This window comes from Hypanus sabinus, chromosome 7, assembly GCF_030144855.1.
Source record: "Hypanus sabinus isolate sHypSab1 chromosome 7, sHypSab1.hap1, whole genome shotgun sequence".
Taxonomy (NCBI): Eukaryota; Metazoa; Chordata; class Chondrichthyes; order Myliobatiformes; family Dasyatidae; genus Hypanus; species Hypanus sabinus.
This window is the reverse complement of record NC_082712.1, coordinates 94,935,305-94,963,302: the sequence shown is the minus strand read 5'-3', so window position 1 is coordinate 94,963,302 and position 27,998 is coordinate 94,935,305. Positions and strand designations below refer to the sequence as shown.

The window sequence follows — 27,998 nt, the reverse complement described above, 5'->3', positions numbered from 1 at the left end:
CTGTGGTGTAAACAGTTTATTTCTGCCTTTCATGCCCAGCTGGGTTAACATGAAGGAACCAGTAACTTAAAAAAAATACACATTTTAAGAAAGAAATCACAGACAAACAGCATGGAACACATGCTCCCATCCCTTTGTCCACTTGGTTTTCCCGATCTGGGATCCCCTGGGATGTTTGAGAGGGCTGTAGGGAGTTGGCGTCGCTTGGGATTCTGGCAAATTCTGTTCCTTCCCTCCGATCCAGCCCCAGCTTCCCATATCCGTGGAATACATCCTCCCGGGTTTTCTAGTCCACAATAGCTTTCTGGAGTAAATCCTCCATTTCCGGGACAATACTCAGGCTTCATATCAGAGGTAGAGGGGCCAAGATTGGAAGGGGGGTAGGAGGTGAAGAGGGGGGTGAGGGTGGGAGAGAAAGGGGAAAGGGAGGGGTAGGGGTAGAGGGGCTAGGGGTAGAGGAGGATAGGGGAGGGGGGAAGTCAGTGGGTTGGAAGCTCTAAGGAGGGAAATAGACAGTTGAGTTTTCCGGCTGATACCCTCTGTCTGGGCTGACCCACAGAACATCATTGTTTGGCTCCAGTTCCCACTTCACTGGACAGGCCCCAAACTCGGCACGTTCCCAGATCACCATTAGGGAAGGCAAGAAGGTGAGAAGGAAGTTGGGTGAGTCTGAAGTTTGTAACCAGCAGGGAGATGGGCAGTGCAAAGTCAAGGGGCCAAGTGGCCGACTTTGGTCTGTATGCAGGCTCCGAACTTTGGAGTGGGGGCAGAGATCCAACCGTGCAGCTCTGAAGGTGCATATTCCGGGAAACCTACGACGCATGTCCTGGAACTAGCACCGTCTCATCCGCTGTCAGGAATCTGATCCGGTTCCCAGTCTGGCAGCAAATTTGCCACAGTTAACGGCCCCCCTCATAAACCCGACAAATTCCCTCGGTGCTCTTACAAAGAACCTGAGCAGAAAGAATTATATTTATTAGCTCTGCTCTGCCTCACCAGCACTCCCACCGTGAAGCCCTCCCATGGCACAGCACCGCGCTCCATTAAGATGGATGATCCTCCAGTGCACAAAACCACTACCAGAGGGGTTACAGAGATAGGGAGGGGTGTAGGGGATGGAGGGGGTTACAGAGACAGGGAGAGGTGTAGGGGATGGAGGGGGTTACAGAGATAGGGAGGGGTGTAGGGGATGGAGGGGGTTACAGAGATAGGGAGGGGTGTAGGGGATGGAGGGGGTTACAGAGACAGGGAGAGGTGTAGGGGATGGAGGGGGTTACAGAGACAGGGAGGGGTGTAGGGGATGGAGGGGGTTACAGAGACAGGGAGAGGTGTAGGGGATGGAGGGGGTTACAGAGACAGGGAGGGGTGTAGGGGATGGAGGGGGTTACAGAGACAGGGAGGGGTGTAGGGGATGGAGGGGGTTACAGAGACAGGGAGGGGTGTAGGGGATGGAGGGGGTTACAGAGACAGGGAGAGGTGTAGGGGATGGAGGGGGTTACAGAGACAGGGAGGGGTGTAGGGGATGGAGGGGGTTACAGAGACAGGGAGAGGTGTAGGGGATGGAGGGGGTTACAGAGATAGGGAGGGGTGTAGGGGATGGAGGAGGTTACAGAGACAGGGAGAGGTGTAGGGGATGGAGGCGGTTACAGAGACAGGGAGGGGTGTAGGGGATGGAGGGGGTTACAGAGACAGGGAGGGGTGTAGGGGATGGAGGGGGTTACAGAGAGGGAGGGGTGTAGGGGATGGAGGGGGTTACAGAGACAGGGAGGGGTGTAGGGGATGGAGGGGGTTACAGAGATAGGGAGGGGTGTAGGGGATGGAGGGGGTTACAGAGATAGGGAGGGGTGTAGGGGATGGAGGGGGTTACAGAGACAGGGAGAGGTGTAGGGGATTGAGGGGGTTACAGAGACAGGGAGGGGTGTAGGGGGTGGAGGGGGTTACAGAGACGGAGAGGTGTAGGGGATGGAGGGGGTTACAGAGACAGGGAGGGGTGTAGGGGATGGAGGGGGTTACAGAGACAGGGAGAGGTGTAGGGGATGGAGGGGGTTACAGAGACAGGGATGGGTGTAGGGGATGGAGGGGTTTACAGAGACAGGGAGGGGTGTAGGGGCCGGAGGGGGTTACAGAGACAGGGAGGGATGTAGGGGATTGAGGGGGTTACAGAGACAGGGAGGGGTGTAGTGGATGGAGGGGGTTACAGAGACAGGGAGGGGTGTAGGGGATGGAGGGGGTTACAGAGACAGGGAGGGGTGTAGGGGATGGAGGGGGTTACAGAGACAGGGAGGGGTGTAGGGGATGGAGGGGGTTACAGAGACAGGGAGAGGTGTAGGGGATGGAGGGGGTTACAGAGACAGGGAGAGGTGTAGGGGGTGGAGGGGGTTACAGAGACAGGGAGAGGTGTAGGGGATGGAGGGGGTTACAGAGACAGGGAGAGGTGTAGGGGATGGAGGGGGTTACAGAGACAGGGAGGGGTGTAGGGGATGGAGGGGGTTACAGAGACAGGGAGAGGTGTAGGGGATGGAGGGGGTTACAGAGACAGGGAGGGGTGTAGGGGATGGAGGGGGTTACAGAGACAGGGAGAGGTGTAGGGGATGGAGGGGGTTACAGAGACAGGGAGGGGTGTAGGGGATGGAGGGGGTTACAGAGACAGGGAGAGGTGTAGGGGGTGGAGGGGGTTACAGAGACAGGGAGAGGTGTAGGGGATGGAGGGGGTTACAGAGACAGGGAGGGGTGTAGGGGATGGAGGGGGTTACAGAGACAGGGAGAGGTGTAGGGGATGGAGGGGGTTACAGAGACAGGGAGGGGTGTAGGGGATGGAGGGGGTTACAGAGACAGGGAGAGGTGTAGGGGATGGAGGGGGTTACAGAGAGGGGGGGTGTAGGGGGTGGAGGGGGTTACAGAGACAGGGAGAGGTGTAGGGGATGGAGGGGGTTACAGAGACAGGGAGGGGTGTAGGGGATGGAGGGGGTTACAGAGACAGGGAGAGGTGTAGGGGGTGGAGGGGGTTACAGAGACAGGGAGGAGTGGATGGAGGGGGTTACAGAGACAGGGAGGGGTATAGGGGATGGAGGAGGTTACAGAGACAGGGAGGGGTGTAGGGGATGGAGGGGGTTACAGAGACAGGGAGGGGTGTAGGGGATGGAGGGGGTTACAGAGACAGGGAGAGGTGTAGGGGATGGAGGGGGTTACAAAGACAGGGAGAGGAGTAGGGGCCGGAGGGGGTTACAGAGACAGGGAGGGGTGTAGGGGATGGAGGAGGTTACAGAGACAGGGAGGGGTGTAGGGGATGGAGTGGGTTACAGAGACAGGGAGGGGTGTAGGGGATTGAGGGGGTTACAGAGACAGGGAGGGGTGTAGGGGATGGAGGGGGTTACAGAGACAGGGATGGGTGTAGGGGATGGAGGGGTTTACAGAGACAGGGAGGGGTGTAGGGGCCGGAGGGGGTTACAGAGACAGGGAGGGATGTAGGGGATTGAGGGGGTTACAGAGACAGGGAGGGGTGCAGTGGCTGGAGGGGGTTACAGAGACAGGGAGGGGTGTAGGGGATGGATGGGGTTACAGAGACAAGGAGGGGTGTAGGGGATGGAGGGGGTTACAGAGACAGGGAGAGGTGTAGGGGATGGAGGGGGTTACAAAGACAGGGAGAGGAGTAGGGGCTGGAGGGGGTTACAGAGACAGGGAGGGGTGTAGGGGATGGAGGGGGTTACAGAGACAGGGATGGGTGTAGGGGATGGAGGGGTTTACAGAGACAGGGAGGGGTGTAGGGGATGGATGGGGTTACAGAGACAAGGAGGGGTGTAGGGGATTGAGGGGGTTACAGAGATAGGGAGAGGTGTAGGGGATGGAGGGGGTTACAGAGACAGGGAGGGGTGTAGGGGATGGAGGGGGTTACAGAGACAGGGAGGGGTGTAGGGGATAGAGGGGGTTACAGAGACAGGGAGAGGTGTAGGGGGTGGAGGGGGTTACAGAGACGGAGAAGTGTAGGGGATGGAGGGGGTTACAGAGACAGGGAGGGGAGTAGGGGATGGAGGGGGTTACAGAGACAGGGAGAGGTGTAGGGGATGGAGGGGGTTACAAAGACAGGGAGAGGAGTAGGGGCTGGAGGGGGTTACAGAGACAGGGAGGGGTGTAGGGGATGGAGGGGGTTACAGAGGCAGGGAAGGGTGTAGGGGATTGAGGGGGTTACAGAGACATGGAGGGGTGTAGGGGCCGGAGGGGGTTACAGAGACAGGGAGGGGTGTAGGGGCCGGAGGGGGATACGGAGACAGGTAGGGGATAGGGAACAGAAGGGGTTATAAAGACAGGGAGCGATTATGGGCCAGAGGGGGTCATGGGGACTGGGAAGGCTATATGAACCAGAAGAGATTAAGAAGACATGGAAGTGTGTAGAGGGGTTGAAATATGAATGTATAGAGTTATGGTGTGACCTGTATCCATTTTAAGGTGAGACTGCTAGTGTCTGACTCCTTTCAGAGATCTGTTCACTCACCCAGAGTTGAACTCAATGCGTTAAGTCCCCAATTTCCACCAGCATGGCATCCTGCTCTGTCTTCAGGTCATCACGCACCTCCAATAGTTCCATCAGCTGGGTGTTCAGGCCTAGGGGTTGGAGCCAGACCGGGTCAAAGGTCAGTGCTGACCACCCACTACGAGACCCCAGCACCACAGATCGACTTCTGTCAGAAGAGCAACCCCTGCCCCCCCCCCCCCCATGAAAGGCACCTTTCAAGTTATATGTTCATGATCTGGACGACGGACGGAAGTGATGGCATTGTGGCCAAGTTTGTGGATGATACGAAGATAGGTGGAGGGGCAGGTAGTGTTGAGAAAGCAGGGAGCCTGCAGAAGGGCATGGACAGATTTGGAGAATGGGCAAAGAAATGGCAGATGGAATAAAGTGTTGGGAAGTGTATGGACATGCACTTTCGTAGGAGAAATAAAAGTGCGGAATATTTTCCAAGTGGAGAGAAAATTCAAAAATGTGAAGTGCAATGGGGACTTGGGCGACCTTGTGCAAGATTAATTTGCAGGTTGAGTCTGTGGAGAGGAAGGCAAAAGCAACATTAGCATTTATTTTGCGAAGACTAGAATACAAAATCAAAGCTGTAACACTGATGCTTTAAAAGGCATTGGTCAGACCACACCTGGGAGTATTGCGAACGGCTTTGGGCCCCGTATCTAAGAAGAGAAGTGCTGACATTGGAGAGTCCAGAGAGAATGAAAGGGTTAATGTATGGAAAGTGTTTGATGGCCTGTACTCCCTGGAGTCTGGAAGAACAAGGGAGGACCAACCGAAACCTGTCGAATATCGAAGGCCAAGATAGAGTGGACATGGAGAGAATGTTTCTATGGTAGGAGAATATAGGACCAGATAACTAAACCTCCTATAGAATTTACAGAGTATTTTTAGAACAGAGATGATTAAATTACAGTTTCAGAGGAGGCTTATGAGAATAAAAGTGTTAATATATGAAGAATATTTAATGGCCTGTTCTTACTAGAGTTTAGAAGACCTACTGAAACTCATGGAATATGGAGAGGTCTAGATAGAGTGGACGTGGAGAGGAAGTTTCCCATATTGGGACGGTGATGTCCATCATCAGACACCCGACCATCTGGGCTGTGCCCACTTCTCGATGCAGGAGGGCCAGCAGCCTGTAGACCCACACCTCAAAGTTCAACAACAGCTTCTTCCTGTTGCCATCAGATTTCTGAATGGTCCATGAACCCTTGACCCTCACCTGATTATTCCTTTGTGTTTCCACTCTTTATCTATTTTGTAATTTATAGTAATTTTCCATCTTTGCACTATGCTGCTGACACAAAACAGTAATTTTCACATCTGATTCTAATTTACTGCAGCTCTATGTCTGAACAGTCCCAGGGCTCCTCTTTCCGTGGCCGGGTCTGGACGTTGACCAAGGCAAGACTCCATCAGGGCAGCACTCCCTCAGTCCTTTCCCCTGGGCAGGGCTTCCATATCACAGCAAGAGACTGGGAGACGCCAGCAATGCCAGAACCACTCAGTTTTAGACTCCTCCCCTCAATCTGTAAACCCACCCTGACATAGAACATCCCAAAAATACCTGGAGCAGAGGGGCCCCACAGAGATCCCAAACCATAGAGTGCAGGCACGAAGTGTGACTGCCCTCTAGTGGTCAACCCATCAGCAGCTGCACACTCCCCAAACGGAGTCACCCCGGCTCCCGTTCTCATCCCATCCTGACTCCCTCCAACGTTCCCGTAATCATTCATCCTAACTTTTCTATATTCTACCCACTCCTCATCCACATCAATAAATTCTCACATCAGACAAATATATTCTCACACATCAATAAATTCTCACATTGAACAAATACATTCTCACAAGCAGCGACTGTCCCATCACACACTCCCGGGGTCAGACACAGAGTGAAACTCCCTCCACACCGTCCCATCACACACTCCTGGGGTCAGCCACAGAGTGAAACTCCCTCTACACCGTCCCATCACACACTCCCGGGGTCAGACACAGAGTGAAACTCCCTCTACACTGTCCCATCACACACTCCCGGGGTCGGACACAGAGTGAAACTCCCTCTACACCGTCCCATCACACACTCCCGGGATCAGACACAGAGTGAAACTCCCTCTACACCGTCCCATCACACACTCCCGGGGTCAGACACAGAGTGAATCTCCCTCCACACCGTCCCATCACATACTCCCAGGGTCAGACACGGGGTGAATCTCCCTCCACATGGTCCCATCACACACTCCCGGGGTCAGACAGAGTGAAACTCCCTCCACACCGTCCCATCACACACTCCCGGGGTCAGACACAGAGTGAAGCTCCCTCCACACCGTCCCATCACACACTCCGGGGGTCAGACACAGAATGAAGCTCCCTCCACACACTCCCAGAGATAGGCAGAGAGTAAAGCTCACTCCACATTTTCTCAAAGTTGCCCTGTGGAACCCAAAATTGAAAAACTGACATAAGTCCACTCTGATACATTAGGAACCTATCACACTGTCACTCCCCCTCCTCAGCCCCTCACACCGTCACCCTCCCCTCCTTGGCCCCTCACACTGTCACTCCCCCTCCTTGGCCCCTCACATTGTCACTCCCCCTCCTCAGCCCTTCGCACCATCACCCTCCCCTCCTCAGCCCCTCGCACTGTCACTTTCCTCTCTTTGTCCCCTGTCCCCACTCCCACCGCCGTACGCTGTCAGCCCTCCTGCCCCCCCACAGCCCTGGACTTACAGTGAATCTTAGTGAAGACACTGGCCCGTAGATCCTGAAGCTGGAGCAGAGACATCTCCCACAGGTCGCTGGGAGTCAGGGGCCCTCTCCCCAGGGACTGAGGACACAGAAGCGGAACAACGTCGGTGAAGGGAAAGGGCAACCTTCGCTCGCAAAGCAGCTCGCTTGCTAAGATTTTTAAAAATTAGCTTTGCTTGGCACATTTACATCCCAACGTCAGCGAAATGTGATGTTTGTGGTGTGCTACGGGCAGCCTGCAAGGGTTGCCACACTTCCACAGCGCGGCCACAATTTACTAACCCTGGTCTGTATGTCGTTCTGGGGTGCGGGAGGAAACCTACATTCAAACTCCTCACAGGCTGCAGTGGGAATGGGCCCCTGATCAGTGAGCGCTCACACGGGAAAGAAATCGCACTAACTGTGAAATCAACACACGCACAAAATGCTGGAGGAACTCAGCAGGCCAGGCAGCACCTACAGAAATGAATAAACAGTCGTCATTTCAGGCCGAGACCCTCCATCGGGACTGGTAAGGAAGGGGGAGACTCCAGAATCAAAAGCTGGGGGGCAGTGGAGGGAGGAGGATAGCTGGAAGGTGATCGGTGAAGCCAGGTAAGTTTGAAGGATAATGGGCTGGAGATGAAGGATTCTGACAGGAGAGGGGAGTGGACCAGAGGAGAAAAGGAAGGAGGTGGGAACCCAGGGGGAGGTGATAGGCAGTTGAGAAGAGGTAAGAGTGGAGTGGCTAGGGAATAGAAGAAGAGCGGAGGGGTTGGGTAGTTTTTGTTTACCGGAAGTTGAAATCGATGTTCATGCCATCAGGTTGGAGGCCTCCCAGATGGACTAGAAGTCGTTGTTCCTCCACCATAAGGGTGGCCTCATTGTGGCACAAGAGGAGACCATGTCGGGACAGGAATGGGAATTAAAATATTTGGCCACTAGGAAATTCTGCTTTTGGCAGATGGATTGGAGGTCCCCCAGCTTGCTACGGGTGTCGCCGATGTAGAGGAGGCTGCTTCAGGAGCACCAGACACAATAGAGGACCCCGGCAGATTTGCAGGTGAAGTGTTGCTTCACCTGGAAGGACTGTTTGGGGCCATTATGCCACTGTACCACCAGAGGGCCAGTTCAAGTCCCAGACTTTTCCTCTGGGAAAAGTAGGTAGAAAGTTACCAACTCACAGATTCGGAGAGTGACCTGATGACGTTTGGTACAAAGGATACGTACTGAGCTCAGGCTGTTGGGGAGAATTTCCCTTCTCTTCAATATGCCAGCGCCTTTACTTCCCCAGGAGGCTAAAGACACTGGGCACATCCCCATCGACTCTCACCAATTCTCATCGATGCACCACAGAAAGTGCCCTCTCCAGGTGCATCACAGCTGAGGTGGTAGCTCCTCTGCTCGTGACTGCCGAAAACTGCCCAGAGGTATGGACACAGCTCAGAGAAACCAGCCCCCCCTCCACTGTCTCGCTGCCCCAGAGAAGCAGCCAGCACAACCAAAGACCCGCACTCCCCAGACTCTCCCCCCTCCCATCGGGCAGAAGTACAAAAGCCTGAAGGCACAGACTACCAGGCTCAGAGACAGCTTCTACGCTGCTGGTATCGGTTACTGAATGGTTTCCTCGTGTGAAAAGTTGACTCTTCACCTCGCAGTCTACCTCATTATGATCTTCATCGCTGACCTGCACTGCACTTTCTCTGGAGTTGTTACACTTTATTCTGCATTCTGTTATTGTTCTACCTCGATGCACCGTGTAATGATCTGATCTGTACGAACTGTGTGCAAGACGAGCTGTTCACTGTACACATAAAAACAGTGACGTTCGGCTCTTAGGGACTTGCCTTAGGGAGCACAAATTTCTGTCTAAAACCATACACACCCTCTGCAGCACAGAACTCCCCCTCACCGCCCCTCCTCAGCACAGACCTCCCCCTCGCCACCCCTCCGCAGCACAGACCTCCCCCTCGCCGCCCCTCCGCAGCACAGAACTCCCCCCTCGCCGCCCCTCCGCAGCACAGAACTCCCCCCTCGCTGCCCCTCTGCAGCACAGACATCCCCCTCGCCGCCCCTCCGCAGCACAGACCTCCCCCCTCGTTGCCCCTCCGCAGCACAGACATCCCCCTCGCCGCCCCTCCGCAGCACAGACCTCCCCCCTCGTCGCCCCTCCGCAGCACAGACCTCCCCCCTCGCCGCCCCTCCGCAGCACAGACCTCCCCCCCTCACCGCCCCTCCGCAGCACAGACATCCCCCTCACCGCCCCTCTGCAGCACAGACCTCCCCCCTCACCGCCCCTCCACAGCACAGACCTCCCCCCTCACCGCCCCTCCGCAGCACAGACCTCCCCCCTCACCGCCCCTCCGCAGCACAGACCTCCCTCACCCTCGAGGACTGGCTTGAGTCTCCAAGTTGTGATTTGAACTCATAAGCTCCTGGCTGGGAGCAGAAATTGGAAATGGAATTGTTTTATTATTCTCACATATACCGAGATACAGTGACAATCTTGTCTTGAGTACTGTTCATACAGATCAGATCATTACACGGTGCATTGAGGTAAAACAATAACAGAATGCAGAATAGAGTGTAACAGCTACAGAGAGAGTGCAGTGCATACAGATAATAAGGTGCAAGATCACAACGGGGTGATTGGGAGGCCAAGAGTGCATCGTATTGTACTGGGGAACCGTTCAATAGACTTGTAACAGTGGGATAGACGCTGTCCTTGAGCCTGGTGGTATATACAGTTGGCCCTCCTTATCTGTGGGGGATTGGTTCCAGGACCCCCTGCGGCTACCAAAATTCGCAGATGTTCAAGTCCCTTATTTAACATGTATCAGTGCAGTGGTCTTTAGGACCCAGCGGAACCCCGGACTTTATTTAACGTGTCTCTGTGTGGTGGACATTAGGACCTGGCGGCGTAGCTCTGAATCCGCAGTGTTTCAGTTCACAAAAATAATCACGATCGCAATTGAAAATAAGGTGGAAGTAATAAAGCGATCGGAAAGAGGTGAGACGTCGTTGGACATTGGAAAAGCGTCAACAATCGGAACAATTTTAGTGGAGAATGTGAAAAGCCCTGCCCTGATGAAAGCTACGATTATTACTAAGCAACACAGTGGATTAATTATTGAAATATGTATGTTTCTTAAGTGTTTTATATGCATAGAAAGGTAAAATATGTACTATATACTAAGAAAAACATCTGACTAACTGACGCTAAATAATACCGGATGTACCTGTTCCGGCTTCAAATCTGACTTAAAGATGGAATGGAACTCATTCATAACCCGGGGACTGCCTGTACCTTTAAGTCATTTCTAGATTTCTTATAATACCTAATACAATGTAAATGCTATGTGAATAGTTGTTATACTGTATTGTTTAGGGGAAAAATGACAAGAAAAAATAGTCTGTACATGCTCAAGCAACGAGTGCTGGAGAGAGAGAACTTCTGGGTTTTCCCGATCCGCGGTTGGTTGAGTCCGCACACACGGAATCCGCGGATAAGGAGGGCCGACTACTTTCGGGCTTTTGTATCTTCTGCCCGACTGGAGAGGGAGAAGAGAGAATGTCTGGGGTGGGTGAGTGTCTTTGATTCTGCAGGCAGCGTGCAGTGTGGACAGAGTCCCTGGAGGGGAGGATGGTTCCTGTGGCGTGCTGCACTGTGACCACAACTCTCTATAGAGGTTGCCGGACTGGGTGGGGCATCGGGGAGCGGAGTGCCCTGGGGGTTGCCTGCAGCTGCCACTCACCGCGTGCTCTTGTTGCCGCTGCCTCTCCAGGTCGAGCTGCCTCTTGACCAGGGCAAGGCTCCGCTTGGCCTCCCGTTCCAGCTCCCTCTTGTGGGCGAGCAGAGCTCTCTCAGCCTCCGAGGTTTCTCCAGCCGCCAGCTGCAAAGGAGACAAACCAGGCACACCCGGTCAGCAAGGCTGCACAGCCCAACGCCTCCGAGATATCATCATCCACCCGCGACCCCAACCTTCCCTCATCCGGAGTATCCCATCCAGGCGCATCGTGGCTGGGGGCGGGAACCGCTCTGTCCGTGACAGCAAAGCACTGAACGGAGTTACAGCACATTACGGAAGCCAGCTTCCCCTCCATGGACAACTGCCTACATTTCTCACCGCCCCGGTGAAGCAGCCAGCGGAATCAAAGGCATTATCATCCCCAGTCGTCCTCTCTTCTCCCCTCACCCATCGGGCAGGAGATACTTCAGTCTGAAAGCACCAACCACAAGGCTGAGGGACATCTTCTATCCCGCTGTCATAAGATTCTTGAACAGTCCACTAGTACGATAAAATGGACTTGATCTGACAATCTACCTTGTCGTGGCCCTCACACCTTACTATCAATATGCACCTCACCTTCTCTGTGACTTAAATACTACATTATGTTATTGCTTTTCACTCCGCACCGTCTCAGTGTTCTGGTAATCCGAATGGGTAACATTTCTCACCGTATTAGACCGTCAGACACAGGAGCAGAATTAGGCCACTCAACCCATCGAGTCTGTTCTGCCATTCCATCATGGCTGATCTATTATCCCTCTCAGCCCCACTCCCCGGCCTTCTCCCTGTAGCCTCTAATGCCGTGTCCAATCAAGAACATATCAGCTTGCTCTGCCTTAAATACACCCAAAGACCTGGCTTCCACAGCTGCCTGTGGTAACAAATTCACCACCCTCTGGCTAAAGACATTTCTCTGTGTCTCTGTTCTAAATGGATGCCCCTCTATCCTGAAGTTGCCCCTCTTGTCCTAGACTCCCGTGCCATGGAAAATATCCCATCCACATCTACTCTGTCTACGCCTTTTAACATTCAAAAGATTTCAATGAGGTTCCCCCTCATCCTTCTAAGTTCCAGCGAGTACAGACCTAGAGCCTTCAAATGTTCCTCATATCATAACCCTTTCATTCCCAGAATCATGCTCGTGAACCTCCTCTGAACCCTCTCCAATGCCAGCACATCTTTTCTTAGTTGAGGAGCACAAAACTGTTCACAATACTCAAGGTGAGGCCTCACCAGTGCCTTATAAAGCCTCAGCATCACATCCCTGCTCTTGTATTCTAGATCTCTCGAAATGAATGCTAACACTGCATTTGCCTTCCTCACTACCGACTCTATCTGCAAGTTAACCTTTAAGGTGTTCTGCACAAAGACTCCCCAATTCCCTTTGCATCTCAGAGTTTTGGATTTTCTCCCCATTTAGAAAATAGTCTACATATTTATTTCTTCTACCATGACCATGCATTTTCCAACATTGTATTTCATTTGCCACTTTCTTGCCCATACTCCTAATTTGCCTAAGTCCTTTTGCAGCCTTCCTGTTTCCTCAACGCTACCTGCCCCTCAACCAATCTACGTATCATCTGCAAACTTGGCAACAGCATAAAAATAACCGCAGAATACCACTGGCAGCCAACCAGAAAAGGATCATTTCATTCCTGCTCACTGCCCCCTACCAATCAGCTGATGCTCTAACCGTGTCAGGAATTTTCCTGTAATACCACGGGCTCTTAACTTGGCAAGCAGCCTCATGTGTGGCACCTTATCAAAGGCATTTAGAAGTCCAAAAATATATCATCCATTGCATCCCCTTCATCTATCCTAATATAATCTCCCCAAGGAATTCCAACAGGTTCGTCAGGCAGGATTTTCCTTGAAGGAAACCATGCTTCGGCATTTTCTTCGGCAGTTTAACGGGGGCATGGCTGCACAAGTGCGTGTAAGTCGGACCGTGAGGCAGTGGGAGTATTTAAAGAGAACAGTTAGACGGAGCGGGTAACGTTGTAGCGGGCGACGGAGTAGAGGGAGACAGAGTAGGAAGGCTTTGTCTCCAGAGGCTTCGGCGAGCAGAGGCTGAGGACGAGCTTCACTCCAAGTGAGGTAAGGCCGGGTAAGTTCCTTTCAAAGGAGAAAGTTTCAAAAGTTGAGGCAAGTATGGGGTAGGTCATGGCAGCTGAGATCGTGGTTTGTTTATCCTGCAGCATGTGGGAAATCAGGGATACTTCCAGTGTCCCTGACGACTATGTGTGCAGAAAGTGTGTCCAGCTGCAGCTTCTGGCAGACCGCATTGAGCGTCTGGAGCTGCAATTGGATTCATACTGGAGCATCCACGATGCTGAGAAAGTCGTGAATAGCACGTTCAGTGAGTTGGCCACACCACAGGTAAAGGCTACACAGGCAGAAAGGGAAGGGGTGGCCACTAGACAGTGTAGCAGTAGGCAGGTAGTGCAGGAGACCCCTGGGGTCATTTCCCTCCTAAACAGATATACTGTTTTGGATACTGTTGGGGGAGATGTCTCATCAGGGGAAGGCAGCAGCAGCCGAGTTCATTGCACCATGGGTGGCTCTGCGGCACAGGAGGGAAGGAAAAGGAGTGGGAGAGCTATAGTGATAGGGGATTCGATTGTAAGGGGAATAGATAGGCATTTCTGCGGCCGCAAACGAGACTCCAGGATGGTATGTTGCCTCCCTGGTGCAAGGGTCAAGGATGTCTCTGAGTGGCTGCAGGACATTCTGGAGTGGGAGGGTGAACAGCCAGTGGTCGTGGTGCACGTAGGTACCAACGATATAGGCAAAAAAATGGGATGATGCCCTAGAAGGTGAATTTAGGAGTTAGGAGATAAACCAATAAGTAAGACCACAAAGGTAATAATCTCTGGATTACTACCAGTGCCACGTGCTAGTCAGAGTAGAAATAGGAGAATATTTCAGTTGAATACGTGGCTTGAAAAATGGTACAAGGGGGAGGGATTCAAATTTCTGGGGCATTGGAACCAGTTCTGGGGGAGGTGGGACTGGTATAAACAGGTCGGTCTGCACCTGGGCTGGACTGGAACCAATGTCCTAGGGGGAGCATTTGCTACCGCTGTTCAGGATGATTTAAACTAATGTGGTGGGGGATGGGAACAAGTACAGAGAGACAGAGGGGTGTAAAATGAGTGTAGAAGCAAAAAGTAGTAAGGTGAAAAGTAAAAGTGGCAGGCAGGCAAATCCAGGGCAAAAAGCAAAAAGGGCCACTTTTCAACATAATTGTATAAGGGCTAAGAGTGTTGTAAAAACAAGCCTGAAGGCTTTGTGTGTCAATGCGAGGAGCATTTGTAACAAGGTGGATGAATTGAATGTGCAGACAGTTATGAATGAATATGATATAGTTGGGATAATAGACAATAGACAATAGGTGCAGGAGTAGGCCATTCGGCCCTTCTAGCCAGCACCGCCATTCACTGTGATTGTGACTGATCATACACAATCAGTACCCTGTTCCTGCCCTCTCCCCATATCCCTTGACCCCGCTATCTATAAGAGCTCTATCTAACTCTCTCTTGAATGCATCCAGAGACTTGGCCTCCACTGCCTTCTGGGGCAGAACATTCCACATATCCACCATTCTCTGGATGAAAAAGTTTTTCTGCATCTCTGTTCTAAATGGCCTACCCCTTATTCTTAAACTGTGGCCTCTGGTTCTGGACTCACCCATCAGCGGGAACGTACTTCCTGCCTCCAGTGTGTCCAATCCCTTAACAATCTTATATATTTCAATCAGATCCCCTCTCATCCTTCTAAATTCCAGTGTCTACAAGCCCAGTCGCTCCAATCTTTCAACATATGACAGTCCCGCCATTCTGGGAATTAACCTTGTGAACCTACGCTGCACTCCCTCAATAGCAAGAATGTCCTTCCTCAAATTTGGAGACCAAAACTGCACACAATACTCCAGGTGGGGTCTCACCAGGGCCCTGTACAGCTGCAGAAGGACCTCTTTACTCCTATACTCAATTCCTCTTGTTATAAAAGCCAGCATGCCATTAGCTTTCTTCACTGCCTGCTGTACCTGCATGCTTGCTTTCATTGACTGATGTACAAGAACACCTAGTTCTCGTTGAACTTCCCCTTTTCCTAACTTGACTCCATTTAGATAGTAATCTGTCTTCCTGTTCTTGCCACCAAAGTGGATAACCTCACATTTATCCACATTAAACTGCATCTGCCATACATTTGCCCACTCACCCAACCTGTCCAAGTCACCCTGCATTCTTATAACATCCTCCTGACATTTCACACTGCCACCCAGCTTTGCGTAATCAGCAAATTTGCTAATATTACTTTTAATCCCTTCATCTAAATCATTCATGTATATTGTAAACAGCTGTGGTCTCAGCACCGAACCTTGCGGTACCCCACTGGTCACAGACTGCCATTCCGAAAGGGACCCGTTAATCACTACTCTTTGTTTCCTGTCAGACAGCCAATTTTCAATCCATGTCAGTCCCCAATACCATGTGCCCTAATTTTGCCCACTAATCTCCTATGTGGGACTTTATCAAAAGCTTTCTGGAAGTCCAGGTACACTACATCCACTGGCTCTCCCTTGTCCATTTTCGTAGTTACATCCTCAAAAAACTCCAGAAGATTAGTCAAGCATTATTTTCCCTTCATAAATCCATGCTGACTTGGACTGATCCTTCTACTGCTATCCAAATGTGTTGTAATTTCCTCTTTTATCACAGAGATCGCAGAGACATGGCTCCAGGGTGACCAAGGATTCAGGGATATTCAATATTCAGGAGGGATAGACAGGAAAGAAAAGGAGGTGGCGTAGCATTGTTGGTTAGAGAGGAGATTAACACAATAGAAAGGAAGGACATTAGCCTGGAGGATGTGGAATTGATATGGGTAGAGCTGCATAACACTAAGGGGCAGAAACTGCTGGTGGGAGTTGTGTACAGGCCACCTAACAGTAGTAGTGAGGTTAGGGATTGCATTAAACAGGAAATTAGAAATGTGCGCAATAAAGGAACAGTAGCTACAATGGGTGACTTCAATCTACATATAGATTGGGTGAACCAAATTGGTTAGGGTGCTGAGGAAGAGGATTTCTTGGAATGTATGCGGGATGGTTTTCTGAACCAACATGTCGAGGAACCAACGAGAGAGCAGGCCGTTCTAGATTGGGTATTGAGCAATGAGGAAGGGTTAGTTAGCAATCTTGTTGTGCAAGGCCCCTTGGGTAAGAGTGACCATAATATGGTGGAATTCTTCATTAAGATTGAGAGTGACATAGTTAATTCAGAAACAAAGGTTCTGAACTTAAAGAAGGGTAACTTTGAAGGTATGAGATGTGAATTAGCTAAGATAGACTGGCAAATGATACTTCAAGGGTTGACGGTGGATATGCAATGGCAAGCATTTAAAGATCGCATGGATGAACTACAACAATTGTTCATCCCAGTTTGACAAAAGAATAAACCAGGGAAGGTAGTGCACCCGTGGCTGACAAGGGAAATTAGTATCAAGTCCAAAGAAGAAACATATGAGTTAGCCAGAAAAAGCGGCACACCTGAGGACTGGGAGGAATTCAGAGACCAGCAGAGGAGGACAAAGGGGTTAGTTAGGGAAGGGAAAAAAGATTATGAGAGAAAGCTGGCAGGGAACATAAAAACTGACTGTAAAAGCTTTTATAGATACGTGAAAAGAAAAAGATTTATAGATATGTGAAAAGAAAAAGAAAAAGACAAATGTCGGTCCCTTACAGTCAGAAACAGGAGAATTGATCATAGGGAACAAAGACATGGCAGACCAATTGAATAACTACTTTGGTTCTGTCTTCACTAAGGAGGACATAAATAATCTTCCGGGAATAGTAAGGGACCGAGGGTCTAGTGAGATGGAGGAACAGAAGGAAATACATGTTAGTAGGGAAGTGGTGTTAGGTAAATTGAAGGGATTAAAGGCAGATAAATCCCCAGGGACAGATAGTCTGCATCCTAGAGTGCTTAAGGAAGTAGCCCAAAAAATAGTGGATGGATTAGTGATAATTTTTCAAAACTCCTTAGATTCTGGATTAGTTCCTGAGGATTGGGGGGTGGCTAATGAAACCCCACTTTTTAAAAAAGGAGGGAGAGAGAAACCGGGGAATTATAGACCGGTGAGTCTGACATCAGTGGTGGGGAAAATGCTAGAGTCAGTTATCAAAGATGTGATAACAGCACATTTGGAAAGAGGTGAAATCATCGGACAAAGTCAGCATGGATTTGTGAAAGGAAAATCATGTCTGACAAATCTTATAGAATTTTTTGAAGATGTAACTAGTAGAGTGGATAGGGGAGAGCGAGTGGATGTGGTATATTTAGATTTTCAAAAGGCTTTTGACAAAGTCCCACACAGGAGATTAGTGTGCAAACTTAAAGCACATGGTATTGGGGGTATGGTATTGATGTGGATAGAGAATTGGTTGGCAGACAGGAAGCAAAGAGTGGGAGTAAACAGGACCTTTTCAGAATGGCAGGCAGCGACTAGTGGGTTACCGCAATGCTCAGTGCTGGGACCCCAGTTGTTTACAATGTATATTAATGATTTAGACGAGGGAATTAAATGCAGCATCTCCAAGTTTGTGGATGACACGAAGCTGGGCGGCAGTGTTAGCTGTGAGGAGGATGCTAAGAGGATGCAGGGTGACTTGGATAGGTTAGGTGAGTGGGCAAATTCATGGCAGATGCAATTTAATGTGGATAAATGAGAGGTTATCCACTTTGGTTGCAAGAACAGGAAAACAGACTATTATCTGAATGGTGGCCGATTAGGAAAAGGGGAGGTGCAACGAGACCTGGGTGTCATTGTACACCAGTCATTGAAGGTGGGCATACAGGTACAGCAGGCGGTGAAAAAGGCAAATGGTATGTTGGCATTCATAGCAAAAGGATTTGAGTACAGGAGCAGGGAGGTTCTACTGCAGTTGTACAAGGCCTTGGTGAGACCACACCTAGAGTATTGTGTGCAGTTTTGGTCCCCTAATCTGAGGAAAGACATTCTTGCCATAGAGGGAGTACAGAGAAGGTTCACCAGATTGATTCCTGGGATGGCAGGACTTTCATTTGAAGAAAGACTGGATCGACTAGGCTTATACTCACTGGAATTTAGAAGATTGAGGGGGGATCTTACTGAAACAAATAAAATTCTAAAGGGATTGGACAGGCTAGATGCAGGAAGATTGTTTCCGATGTTGGGGAAGTCCAGAATGAGGGGTCACAGTTTAAGGTTAAAGTGGAAGCCTTTTAGGACCGAGATGAGGAAAAACTTCTTCACACAGAGAGTGGTGAATCTGTGGAATTCTCTGCCACAGGAAACAGTTGAGGCCGGTTCATTGGCTATATTTAAGAGGAAGTTAGATATGGCCCTTGTGGCTAAAGGGATCAGGGGGTATGGAGAGAAAGCAGGTACAGGGTTTTGAGTTGGATGATCAGCCATGATCATACTCAATGGTGGTGCAGGCTCGAAGGGCCAAAGGGCCTACTCCTGCACCTATTTTCTATGTTTCTATGCTGACTTTGTCTTATCTTGTCCAAGTACTCCATCACCTCATCCTTAACAATTGACTTCAACATCTTCCCAGCCACTGAGGTCTGGATAACTGGTCTATAATTCCCTTTCTGCTGTCTTCCTCCTGTCTTAAAGAGTGGAGTAACATCTGCAATTTATCAGTCCTCTGGCACCATGCTAGAATACAATGATTTTTGAAAGATCATTTCTAATGCCACCACAATCTCTACTGCTACCTCTTTCAGAACCCTAGGGTGCAGTTCCTCTGATCTGGGTGACTTACGTACCTTCAGGTCTTTCAGCTTTTTGAGCACCTTCTCCCTTATAATAGTAACTGCACTCACCTCTCTTCCCTCACACCCTTCAACACCTGGCATACTGCCAGTGTCTTCCACAGTGAAGACTGATGCAAAATACTCATTTAGTTCATCTGCCATCTCCTTGTTGCCTGTTATTTCTCTGGCCTCATTTTCTAGCAGTCCTATATCCACTCTCATCCCTCTTTTTTTTAAAACATATTTTAAAAGCTTTTACTCTCGACTTTGATATTGTTTGCTAGCTTGCTTTCATATTTCATCTTTTCCCTCCTAATGATTCTTTTAGTTGCTCTCTGTAGGTTTTTAAAAGCTTCCCAATCCTCTGTCTTCCCACGAATTTTTGCCTTGTATGCCATTTCTTTTGCTTTTACAATAGCTTTGACTTCCTTGTCAACCATGGTTGTACTATTTTACCATTTGAGTATTTCTTTGTTTTTGGAATACACCTATCCTGCACCTTCCCCATTTTCCCAGAAACACATGCCATTGCTGCTCTGCTGACATCCCTGCCAGCAGCTCCTTCCAGTTTACTTTGGCCAACTCATCCCTCACACCGCTGTAATTTCCCTTACTCCACTGAAATACTGCTCCCATCTTATTTTGTATACTCTGTGCATTGAGATACAACACTTTGAGTACTGTATTTGCTACCCTTTTTGATTCTATATCCCTAACGCACTGGTACTCACCCTGCTGGCTGCAATCTTCTCCTATCATCTGCCTGCCCTTCCTGACATTCTGACTGCAAGTTGCCTTTGCTTTTTTACCATCTGTCCTTCACTCCGGTTCCCACACCCCCTGCCAAATTAATTTAAACCCTCCCCAACAACTCTGACAAACCTGCCTGCGAGAATATTGGTCCCCCCTCGGGTTCAGGTGCAACCCGTCACCTTTGAACAGGTCATACTGCCCCCAGAAGGGATCCCAATGATCCAGGAACTTGAAGCCCTGCCCCCTGCACCAGCTTCTCAGCCACGCACTTATCTGCCAAATCTTCCTGTTTCTACCCTGACTGGTGCACGGCACAGGTAGCAATCCAGAAATTACTACCTGGGAGGTCCTGCTTCTCAGCTTTCTACCTAGCTCTCTAAATTGTCTCTTCAGGAGATCTTTGCTCTTCCTTCCTATGTCGTTTGTACCGATATGTACCAAGACATCTGGCTGCTCTCCCTCCCTCTCCAAAATGCTGTGGATGTGATCCGAGACGTCCCTGACCCTGGCACCTGGGAGGCAACGTACCATCCGGGTTTCCTGTTCATGTCCAGAGAACGTCCTGTCCGCCTCACCATTGAGTTCCCATCACTACTGCTCCCCTCTTCCCCTCTGCACCACAGACCCTCGCTCAGTGCCAGCAACCCAGTCTCTGTGGCGTTCCCCTGGCAGGTCATCCCCCACAACAATATCCAGAACGGTGTTCTTATTATTGAGGGGCACGGTCACTGGAGTGCCCTGTGCTAACTGCCTATTCGAACTCGCATTTCTTTTCCCGTCAGTCACCCAGCTACCCACCTCCTGCAACTTCAGGGTGACTACTGTCCCGCAACTCCGATCGATGATCGCCTCTCTCTCCCGTACAAGTCGGAGGTCATCCAGCTGCTGCTCCAGATCCTTAACACGGTCCTCAAGTAGCTGCAGCCGGATGCTCTTCACGCAGATGCAGTTCCCTGGAGACTCCGGGTCTCCCAGAACTCCAACATCCAGCATGAAGAACCACAACGGCCATCTAAACTACACTAAGTGCCCCTGACACAGTATGTAAAATGGGAAATTTAACAAAAGAGCCAATGTCTCTTTCGAGCCAAAGCCTGACACTGCCACTCTCACCACTGGTCAACTCCCTTCTGTACTTTTAAACAAGCGGGGCTTTCAATGATTAATTGATCACATGGGTGTAACTGGGCAATCCAGTCTCATTGGCCTAATAACATGCTGTATCTCGAAATAAATCCAGAAATAAAAGTAAGCTCGTACCTCAGGTGCGGGGTCTTCAGGAGACGGTTCACTGGCATCCCCAGTATCATTGTCACTGTCGCTGTCGTTGGTAAAACAGAGCCGGAGGTTCATCCGACTGTGGAACCTGTAGGGGAAGCCGGGGGTTATCCCAGAACATTGATCCTGGGCCAGAGTTCAGCTGGCAGCGGCTGCCCTTCCACAGAGTGTCCCGCTCCCAGTGACAGGGGAGCGAGAATCCCAGCCAACGACCGCACCCCCCCCACCCCGTCGTGCGTGTTAGAGGGACTGTCACCTTCTCCAGTGGCAAGTGAGTGCAGGTGGGGGGGGTGGTCAAACCAAGCCCTCTTCAGCCTTGTATTGATGAGGGAAGGATGTTTTCACTATCACAAGTAGCAGAAAGCTAGAAGCAGATGGTTAACTGTCGTGTTGGTGTGGGGGGGGGGGCGGATTTGTAAGTGAGACAGAAAGTAATCATGGCCAACGTGAACTTCAGGGTGTGAAATTGGCCCACTATGTTTTTGCTAAACTAACTGCCTGCCGTTTGCATTTGCCCCAAATCCCTCCATTTCACACATATTCATAAGGCATAGGAGCAGAATTAGGCCATTCAGCCCATTGAGTCTGCTGCACCATTCCATCATGGCTGATCCCGGATCCCACTCAACCCCGTACATTTGCCTTCTTGCCATATCCTTTGATGCCCTGACCGATCAGGAAAAGATCAACTTCTGCCTTAAGTGTACCCACAGACTTGTCTGTGGCAGAGCATTCCACAGATTCACTACCCTCTGGCTAAAACAATTCCTCCTTACCTCGGTTCTACAGGGTCGTCCCTCAATGTTGAGGCTGTGCCCTCTCGTTCTGGATACCCCCACTGTAGGAACCATCCTCTCCCTATCTAGTCCTTTCAACATTCAGTAGGTTTCAACAAGATTCCCACGTATTCTTCTAAATTCCAGTGAGTACAGGCCCAAAGCTGCCAAATGCTCCTCATATGTTAATCCTTTCATTCCTGGAATCATCCAATGACCACACATCCTTTCTGAGATATGGGGCCCAAAACTGTTGACAATACTTCAAGTGCAGCCTGACTGGTGTCTTATAAAGCTTCAGCATTATCTCCTTGTTTTTATATTCTATTCCCCTTGAAATAAATGCCAACATTACATTTGCCTTCTTTACCACAGACTCAACCTGTGAATTAACCTTCCGGGTGTCATGCATGAGTCCCTCTGCACCTCTGATGTTTGAACCTTCTCCCCATTTAGATAACAGTCTGCACTATTGTTCCTTTTATCAAAACGTATTATCATACATTTCCCAACTCTGGAGTCCATCTGTCACTTTCTTGCCCATTCTTCCAATTTGTCTAAGTCCTGCTGCAATCGCATTGCCTCCTCAGCACTACCTACCCCTCCACCTATCTTTGTATCATCAACAAACTTCGCCACAAAGCCATCAATTCCATTATCCAGATCATTGACAAACAATGTGAAAAGTAGTGGTCCCAAGACTGACCCCTGAGGAGCACCACTGGTCACTGGCAGCCAACCAGAAAAAGCCCCATTTTATTCCCACTTGCTGTCTCCTGCCTGTCAGCCATTCCTCCATCCATGCCAGTACCTTTCCTATAACACTATAGGAATTTATCTCGCTAAGCAGCCTCATGTGTGGCACCTTATCAAACACCTTCTGAAATTCCAAGTAAATGACATCCACTGCCTCTCCTTTGTCTACCCTGCTTGTTACTTCCTCGTAGAACTCTAACAAATTTGTCAGGTAAGATTTTCCTTTACAGAAACCATGCTGACTTTGATTTATTTTATCATTAGTCTCCAAGTACCCCGAAACCTCATCCTTAATAGTCAACTCCAACACTTTCCCAACCACTGAGGTTAGGCTAACTGGCCTATAATTTCCCTTCTTTTGCCTTCCTCCCTTCCTAAAGAGTGGAATGATATTTGCAATTTTCTAGTCTTCTGGAACCATGCCAGAATCAAGTGATTCTTGAAAGATCATGACCAATGCATCTATTATCTCTTCAGCAACCTCTCTCTGGACTCTGGGATGTAGTCCATCTGGCCCAGGTGACTTATCCACCTAAAGACCTTTCACTTTGCCTAACACTGTTTCCTTTGTAATAACAGTGGCACTCACTCCTGCTTCCTGACACTCACAGACCTCTGGCACACTGCTAGTGCCTTCCACAGTGAAGACAGATGCAAAGTACCCATTAAGTTCATCTGTCATTTCCTTGTCCCCCATTACTACCTCACTAGCATCATTTTCCAGTGGTCCAATATCAACTCTCATCTCCCTTCTATTCTTTATATAACTGAAAAAACTTTTGGTATCCTGCTTTATATTGTTGGCTATTCTGCCCTCATATCTCATCTTTTCCCTTCTCATAGCTTTTTTAGTTGCCTTTAGTTGGATTTTAAAAGCTCCCCAATCATTCTATTTCCTACTCACTTTTGCTACCTTTCCTTGGCTTTATCCAATCCTCAACTTTGTCAGCCACGGTTGCCTACCCCTGCCATTTGAGAACTTCTTCTGTGGGACATATCTATCCTGCACCTTGTGAACTATTCCCAGAAACTTCAGCCATCTTTGCTCTGTCATCATCCCCATCAGTATTCTCCTCCAATTCACCTGGGCAAGCTCCTCTCTCACACCTCTTAAATTGCAGTATGAATTCAATCATATTATGATCACTGCTTCCAAAGGGTTTCTTTATGCTAAGCTCCATAATAACACCTGGGTTATTACACAACACCCAATCTAAGATGGCCTCTCCCAGTAGGCTCAAGTACAAGCTGCTCTAAAAAGCCACCTCAAAGGTATTCAACAAATTCTCTCCCTTGCGATCCAACACCAACCTGATTTTCCCCTTACATACTGAAGTCCCCCATTATGGTTGCATCATTACCCTTATTACACGCCTTTTCCAGCTTCCTTTGCAATCTCAACCCCACATCTTGGTTAATATTTGGAGGCCTATGTATGTTTCCCAAATTGTTTTTTTTTACCCTTATAATTTCTTAATTCAACCCACAAAGATTCAACATTCTCTGACCATATGCCCCCTCTTTTTAAAGATGTAATTCCATCTCTTACCAACAGAGCCACACCACTACCTATGCCTTTCTGCCTGTCCTTTTGATACAAAGCATATCCTTCGATGTTAAGCTCCCAACTTTGGCCTTCTTTCAGCCATGACACAGTGATGTCCACAACATCATACCAACCAATCTCTTAATTGTACCACACATTCGTCCACCTTATTCTGAATGCTACATACATTTAAATACAGCACCTTCAGTCCTGCATTCTTTGCCCTTTTGAATTTTGGCTCTGTGGTACAATTTAACTCTTTGCTCTATCTGCATGTGTATCCAATCATTGGCTTGTCCGTCCTTACATTCATGTTACACCCATCATCTACTTGTAAACCTGCTGGCTCATCCTCAGCTCTGTCATCCTGGTTCCCACCCTCCTGCCATATTAGTTTAGACCCCTCCCAACAGCTCTAGTAAACTTGCCTACAAGAACATTGGCTCCCCTTGGATTTAAGTGCAACCTGTCACTTTTGTACAGGTCACACCTGCCCAGAAGTCATCCCAATTATCCAGAAATCTAAATCCCTGCTTCCTGCTACAATTCTTCAGCCACGCGTTTATCTACTACCTTATTCTGTGCATGGCAATCCGGAGATTACTACCCTTTAAGTCCTGCTTCTCAGCTTCCTTCCCAAGTCCCTGTATTCTTTCCTCAGGACTGCCTCCCTCTTTCTACTTGTGTCGCTGTGCACCGTGACTTCTGGCTGCTCACGTGTCGGTTGATCCAACAGACTTGTAAACACCACTATGGCATCCGTCTCCAACACCACCCCGGCAGCACATTCCAGGCACCCATCACCCTCTGTGGAAATAAAATATTTAACCTGTACATCTCTTTTAAATATCCCCCCCACTCCCACCTTTGTAATGGTTCCCCATCTACTGACAGGAAGATGTGCTGCTAATTGGTCCCATCTCATCGGTTGATTACACTTATAAAGTGCTATGGGACTTAATCTTGCCTTTGCCCTCCTAACCATAGCTCTATTAAACGAAAAGGATTTAAACACTTGGAATATTGTGTTCAGTTCTGGTCGCCTCATTATAGGAAGGATGTGGAAGCTTTAGAGAGGGTGCAGAGGAGATTCACCAGGATGCTGCCTGGATTAGACAGCGTGTCTTGTGAGGAGAGGTTGTGTGGGCTAGGGCTTTCCTCTTTGGAGTGAAGGAGGATGAGAGGTAACTTGATAGAGGTGTACAAGATGGAGTGGCCAACCAGAGACTTTCTCCTAGGGTGGAAATGGTTAATATGAGGGGCAGAATTTTAAGGTGATTGGAGGAAAGTGTCAGAGGTAAGTTTGATCTTTTACATAGAGTGGTAAGTGTGTGGTAAGGATGGTAGTAGAGGCAGCTACATTAGGGACATTTAAAAAACGTAGACAGACACATAGATGGTGGCGAAGAGGGGATAGACGTGGTGGGGGAGGAAGGAAGGGTTAGATTGATCTTGGAGTAGGTTAAAGGGCTGGCACAACATTGGGGGCTGAAGGGCTGCAGTGTTATGTTCAATGTCACAATCGTTTCCCCAGTTTCTGCTGGAATTCCCCCGAGGCCACGTGATTACTGGTCAGACAGGTCCATTCCTGTGACTGGCCTCAGGTGTTGGGGGGAATACTCTCTCCCTACTGCCCCTCCCTGGTCTCCACTCCTGACACAGGATGGGGCCCTCTCCTTAAGGAGGCAACACACTGCCCTGTGACCCCCCTGCCCCACTAAAGGTGCCACGAATGCTGGGTCCCAGGCGACGCTGAGGATTGGTGCTCCCTCCTCACCTGGATTCGCAGCCGATGGTGGCTCCCAACGCCTTCCAGGCCGTGCTGTCTGCCCGGTGCCAGGAGACAAGCCGCTGTGTCCCATCCGACCGCCTCCGGCCCGTGGGCTGGAATGGAAAGAGCCAGTGTCTCGGAGATGGGCAGCATCTCTTTCCGTCCACTATTCCCCTCTTTCCCACCTTCTCGTCACCGCATTTCCCACCCCAGACACCTTTCCTTCTCCCCACCCTCCCGAGATAACTTTCCTCCTCCTTCACACCCTCTCCCCAGATACATCTCACCCCTCTCTGTACCCCCTCCCCCACCTCATCACCCAACCTAGATACCCATCCCTCTTCTCCCCCGGTGCACTGGCCCTTCCTCTGGTCTGGACACCTCCCCCTCCCCAATCCACCACCCAGGTACTCCTCCCTCCCTTTCCTTTGCCCTATCTGTCCCCTCTTTGCTGCCCTCCAGCACCTCCCCCATGCTTTTCCCCAGACTCCTATATCTACCCCTACCTCTGCCCCTCCTGGTCCCAGACCTGCTCCACCCTTCCGTCCATCCCTCACTCCACAGATGCCGGCCGACCGGAGGGTTATCCCTACCCTCCACCACATCCTCCCTCCCTGGCTCCCCCATCACGGCCTGGTAGACACTTTGCCTTGTTTATAGATGCATCCCCCAGTCAGGCTCTCACCGAGGGTGGTGTCTCCATCGGCTGGAGCCGGGGTCCTTCGCGGGCTCTCCTCTCCGATTCCTGCAGCTGCAGGCCCGCTATGTGGCTCTCCAGGGCTTCCCAGTTCATGATGGGCAGCTGGCCACCGGGCTCCTCCAGCCCCAGAGCTGTGGTCCCGTCCGCTGCCTGGCCAGAGCTCTCGGTGTCCGGTGCCGGCTGTTCGTCCGGAATCCCACTGGGCGCTTCCCGGTCCGGGGCGGTTGTCGCTCCACAGCCGGAGAGATGCTGCCCATTCAGGGGGTGTCTGCACCCAGGGCTGAGGGGTGCCAGTCTGTGTCTGGCCTCTGGGTTGGTCTCGGGGTGAGGTGGGGGATTCACGAGGCGAGCAGCCCCTGCTTCCATCCCATCCTCCTAGAGCTGTGGGGAGCGGGGAGAGGAGGCCGTCAGGTCAGAGAGTGAAACCATGCCTAACGTTACAGTCACCGTCAGATACAGCAGGAAGAGGCCATTCAGCCCAACAAGCTCACAATGGATCCAATTTCTCACATTGGGCCCATAACCTCCCAGACTTTCCTTTCCATATACCTGTCAAGGTGCCCCTTAAATGTTGCAATGATACCCACCTCGATAATTTTATCCCTGACCCCTGACCTTTACCTTAATCCCTGACCCAATACCTAACCTTAATCACCAAACCGGACCTTAACCTAACACCTAACCTTAATTACTAACCCTTGACCTTAACCATGAAACCCCAACCCTAACTCCAGCCCTAACCTTAACTACTAATCCCTGACCATAACCACTAACCCCTGACCCTTAATGCCTAACCCTGACTTTAACCCCTCACCCCTAGGCTTAACCACCAACTCCTAATTCCCCAACCACCCCAAGCCCCTAACAATCCTCAATTTTCCTGGTCTGGAGAAGGTGGGTTCCAGCCTCAATCTCAGTGCACCCGCCCTTCCCCGCAGTGCTCCCTCTCTCTCTGGACCCACTTCCCTCACAACGTGGCGCTCCCTCTCCAAAGTCCCGCCACTCCTTCGCCCCGCTCTTGGAATTTTCCCGGGGAGTGTCAGTCCGGATCTGAGTCACGGGAATCTCTCCAACTCACAGCGTGGTGACTGGGGCGGGCGGACAGAGACCCAGAGAGGGAGGGAAGGTGAGGACCCACTCTATGTAACCAGTCTGAGAGAATTAGAAAGTGCCGACCACCCAACTTTAGAAGAATCTTTAAATCTATTTCGTGCTTCCAATGGCTTGCAATAAATGTCACAAGCCAAATTTCAAAACTCGCCCCGCACGGTGGGAGCTCTACACCCAAGAACTTTTTTCCCTTTAAAAAAAATTACTTATGCCAGCGTTTTAAAGTTAATTTCCTCCGCCTCCGTCTAACTTCCGGGTGCGTAGTTTCACTGGAAAGTTTCGGACTGAAGTCTTACCACAGACATTTGAGGGTCCCAGCCTGTCTGTCAGCGGCCGTTCAATTCTAAGTACAGACCGGCCACACCCAGCCAAACTCGCCCCAAACTCCAGTCGGGAGCCCTTCCTCTGGAAATCGAGGAAATCAGATTTGCCTGTTCTCCTCTCCAAATCTCCACGTCTGGACTCC

The 27,998-nt window shown here is 50.2% G+C and overlaps 1 protein-coding gene across 1 annotated transcript; it reads right to left on the bottom strand.

Moving 5' to 3' along the window:
• Positions 1 to 8: 8 nt before the first annotated feature.
• On the bottom strand, positions 9 to 27,995 carry LOC132396370 (schwannomin-interacting protein 1-like). The gene is made up of 8 exons (XM_059973890.1): positions 27,829 to 27,995; positions 26,408 to 26,803; positions 25,729 to 25,835; positions 20,856 to 20,961; positions 10,999 to 11,136; positions 7,247 to 7,343; positions 4,490 to 4,599; positions 9 to 953 (listed from the first exon to the last, which is right to left on the bottom strand). Exons 2-7 carry the CDS (start codon positions 26,786 to 26,788, stop codon positions 4,502 to 4,504), a joined length of 927 nt encoding a protein of 308 aa, XP_059829873.1. The 5' UTR covers positions 26,789 to 26,803; positions 27,829 to 27,995; the 3' UTR covers positions 9 to 953; positions 4,490 to 4,501.
• Positions 27,996 to 27,998: the final 3 nt, after the last annotated feature.

Excerpts from the sequence above, each read along its gene's own strand:
- LOC132396370 (XM_059973890.1), bottom strand. The coding sequence starts at position 26,788 with ATGGAAGCAGGGGCTGCTCGCCTCGTGAATCCCCCACCTCACCCCGAG. Across the intron at positions 7,344-10,998 it reads AGCGGCAACAAGAGCACGCG|TCCCTGGGGAGAGGGCCCCT; the intron begins GTGAGTGGCAGC and ends CTGTGTCCTCAG. Across the intron at positions 4,600-7,246 it reads TGTCTTCACTAAGATTCACT|GCCTGAACACCCAGCTGATG; the intron begins GTAAGTCCAGGG and ends TCCAACCCCTAG.